The 3,933-nt window shown below is 34.7% G+C and overlaps 1 protein-coding gene across 1 annotated transcript; it reads left to right on the forward strand.

Moving 5' to 3' along the window:
• Positions 1-219: 219 nt before the first annotated feature.
• On the forward strand, positions 220-1,368 carry LOC127812024 (xanthohumol 4-O-methyltransferase-like). The gene is made up of 2 exons (XM_052352281.1): positions 220-972; positions 1,063-1,368. Exons 1-2 carry the CDS (start codon positions 220-222, stop codon positions 1,360-1,362), a joined length of 1,053 nt encoding a protein of 350 aa, XP_052208241.1. The 3' UTR covers positions 1,363-1,368.
• The last annotated feature ends 2,565 nt before the right edge of the window (positions 1,369-3,933 follow it).

Genomic DNA, 3,933 nt, shown 5'->3' on the forward strand with positions numbered 1-3,933 from the left:
TTCTCCGATCCTCGATGCACGAGTTCACTCAAAGACAGTTCAGTTTTAATAAATTATTAGTTTCTCTTCTCATATATGTTAAATAAATAAATAGATTTCACTGTTCAACGTCCTCTATAAAAGCAACCCTTCTCTCTGCTTGGCCACTCACAAGCTCGAAGTTAAGCATTTAAACACAGCAAAGCATACACATTACATAGTTAGCTCAATAGCTTGGCCATGGATGCAGAGGCAAAGATATTGCTTCAAGCCCAATCAGAGGTATGGCAACAGCTGCTAGGCTTTGCAGACCTTATGGCACTCAAATGTGCTGTGGAGCTTCGCATAGCTGACATCATTAAATCCCACGGTTGTCCAATCACCTTGGACCAGATAGCCGCCGGCATCGACGCTCCTTCCCCAGACATCACTTATTTGGGGCGCATCATGAGATTTCTGGGTCGAAAAAAGATATTCACTGTCACTCCATCGAAGGACGGCGGAGAGACCCTTTACGGCCCCACCCACGCCTCCAAGTTCCTACTTTGTGATTCTGAGTTGACCATGGCGCCACTGATACTGCTGCAAAGCGACCCCAGCGCAATGGCCCCGTGGCATTACTTCAGCAGGTGCGTGCGAGAAGGCGGGATAGCATTCGAAAAGGCTCACGGGCAAGAGATATGGGACTTTGGCTCTGCCAACCCTACTTTCAACAAGATCTTCAATGCTGCAATGGGATGTTCGGCCAAGTTCATCACAACCGCAGTTGTCGCTGCGTACAAAGATGGGTTCCTTTCCATTGGGTCGCTGGTGGATGTGGGAGGTGGGATTGGAAACTCCATAGCTGAGATCACCAAGGCCTATCCACATATCAAAGCAACCAACTTTGATTTGCCACACGTCATCGCCACAGCGCCCGAGTATCCCGGAGTTTCCCATGTTGGAGGCGACATGTTCAAGTCTGTTCCCAATGCCGATGTAGTCTTCATGAAGGTAGAAAAAGAACCAGGTTTGGCAACAGATATTTTGTTAAGCAGTAACCTAGACCTACCACTGGAATTAATTTACATTGCATGCATGCAGGAGATATTGCACGATTGGAGTGATGAACATTGCGTGAAGATCTTGAAGAACTGTCGGAAGGCGATCCCAGAGAGAACAGGGAAGGTGATTCTAGTGGAAGCAGTTCTGAAGCCAGAGGGTGAAGGCATGTTTGACAACCCGGTGTTTGCGTCTGATCTCATAATGCTTGCTCACAGCACTGGCGGAAAGGAGAGGACAGAGGCTGAATGGAAGCAAGTGTTGGAGAAAGCAGGGTTTATGCGCTATAACATCATCCAAATCCCAGCTTTGCGCTCCATCATCGAGGCCTATCCAAACTGAACCCCCACACACTCTCTTTGTCAACCCAACTTTCGAGGAGCTTTAGCAAGGAATAAACATGAGCATGGGAATGTTCGGGCATAGTTCAATAAAAGGGTCCTTCATTTATAACACATTATAAATGTTGTACTATTATTGGATTATTGTTGGATTATAATCAAAGCTATTAAAACCGAGATTTTAAGTAGTATCGTAAAGAAATTTATAAAATTGAATTATAAAATCGAATCATAAAATTGTAAAATTTTACTAAAAATTAAAAATATTTTTTAATTTATATAAATATGTGTTTATAACAACATTCTTTATTATAAATGAAATAGATGTACCTATTTCAAAATTAATTTATTTATTAATTTTAAAAATATTAAATAATATAAAATTTCTAAATATTAAATTCATCATCCATAATCAAAATTTCAAACAATAAACATTACCACCATCATCAACAAACATTGCTAAAAATAACTAAAAATATTAAGTCATAAAAACAACAAATATTGTTAAATTTCTACATAATGTCATTATACTAATTAAGTTATTAATACTAAAGAGGTATATTTGTTTTTTTACTAATCATCAATCTTAATATAAAATTAGACCCACTCATGATATGATTGTGATATATTTAAGATTAATTCTTTCGATGTACACTTACTTGTACATGTAGATAACATCCTAAATGAAAATGTACACACACAAGCACACCTTCACAGCACACTCACTTAGCACATCAATTAGATGCAACATAGAGCTCAGCACAGTGCACACACGACATTTTATTACCGAACTTAGCAAAACATAATCACTCTCACTCACAACTCACTCACATACTTGGGTTGTGTTTGATTCTTCGAACTTTCAAAGTGAACGAACGAAGAAGAAAGGCCAAAACAAAATCGATAATGATTAGAGTTTGCAGAAAGACACAACAAGCGAATGTAGCAAGCACACAAATACAATATCGTTTAGGGTTTGTACGAGTTAACTCACGATTTTAACAATAATGATTATAACACTCTTCTTTTATAGATTAATTCATATCTTTCTTTTTGTTATCATATATATTATAGAGTAATTTCATTAAAAATAAAATGAAAGCACAAGCCGAAGGATATCCACAAGCGCAAGGAGACTAGAAGAGACCATATCTTTTGTAAGATCATTAGTCATAAGACGGGGGGGGGGGGGATCAACCAACGATTAATAAGAAGGGGGACCCAAGGGCTAGGGATGAACATAGGAGCTACTTAACTGTAGCTTTGAGATTTCAATGCAAAGCATGAGAGTGACCCCGAAAGGCATGCGCCCGACAGAGAGGACGAGAAGATGACTCCAGAAACACCATGTCCAGGGAGACACTTCTTCAAGAAGGCACCATGTCCAACAGCCATTACGAATAAAAGCCTAATAAACATTTAAAGATCTCCATAAACATATTTGAAAAATATTTTAAAATATGATGCAAAACATATTAATTCAACATCCCCAAGTCATCATTTCTCTATTTACACGAATAAATTATTTTTTCTTTCGTTATACATTCACGTACGTATATCTAATTCCATATATACACATGCACACAGATACACATACATATATGAAATAACAAACCAATGACTTTCAAACTTATGATATGTATAAAATATTAATTAATTTATTAAATGTTAAAATTAAATATTAAATATTATATTTAATCAATCAAATACTAATATCTAAGTAAATTTAGAGAGACAGATAAATTCTCCAAACTTTATCCACAAAGAGACTAGACGGGTTCGCAGTGAACCCTTAGTTATAAAGAGAAGCTCTCTAAGGTATAAATTATTACTACAACTATTTTTTTCTCTTTTTTGGCAAAATCATTTGTCCCTTAATCTTTTTTTATTTTTCCTAATTTCTGTTTATTTAACTAAAAATATTTTATATTAAAACATTCTTATAAAAATTACAAAGTATATCTTATTTATTGTTCACTATCTTAACACTAAAAACTAAGTTAATTATTTAAAAAAATAAGTCTTGCAATATTTTCGAGGAATAAAAAAATAAGTTATTGATATAGCAATATTTTTTAGAAAAATAAATAGGTTTGTGAATTTACTTTCAAATTTTAGTATATTCGTGGATGCAGATCAAATTTTAGTATAGGTTTGTCGGAAAAGAGTATCGGCGGCAGAACAACAAATGCCACTAAAAGACAGACTCTTTTACGACACTTATAGTGTCTTATTACTGATATTTATAAATGTCAAAAAAATTTGACAAAAAAATTCAAATGACTTATAATAATGGTATTTATAATGCTTGAAACTTTTGGCCATATAATAATTTTAATAACCTATAGCGGCATTTATAAATGTCAAACTTTTGGCCATAAAATAATTCTAATAACTTTTAGCGATATTTATAATTAGCAATATAATAAATAAAAGTACAAACCACAAAATGGAATAACAAAGAAAAATACATATAACCTAATTTTCAAAATCTCTACGTAAATCATTGGAATAACAAACCACAATCATCGTAATATGGATTCATGTATGAATCTAAAAGCATGTATGAATC

The sequence above is a fragment of the Diospyros lotus genome, chromosome 10, assembly GCF_014633365.1.
Source record: "Diospyros lotus cultivar Yz01 chromosome 10, ASM1463336v1, whole genome shotgun sequence".
Classification (NCBI taxonomy): domain Eukaryota; kingdom Viridiplantae; phylum Streptophyta; class Magnoliopsida; order Ericales; family Ebenaceae; genus Diospyros; species Diospyros lotus.

What these genes read in the sequence shown, in the direction of transcription:
- LOC127812024 (XM_052352281.1), top strand. Translation starts at nt 220, where the DNA reads ATGGATGCAGAGGCAAAGATATTGCTTCAAGCCCAATCAGAGGTATGG. An exon ending in CCGATGTAGTCTTCATGAAG is followed by an intron (nt 973 to 1,062) that starts GTAGAAAAAGAA and finishes GCATGCATGCAG; the next exon opens with GAGATATTGCACGATTGGAG.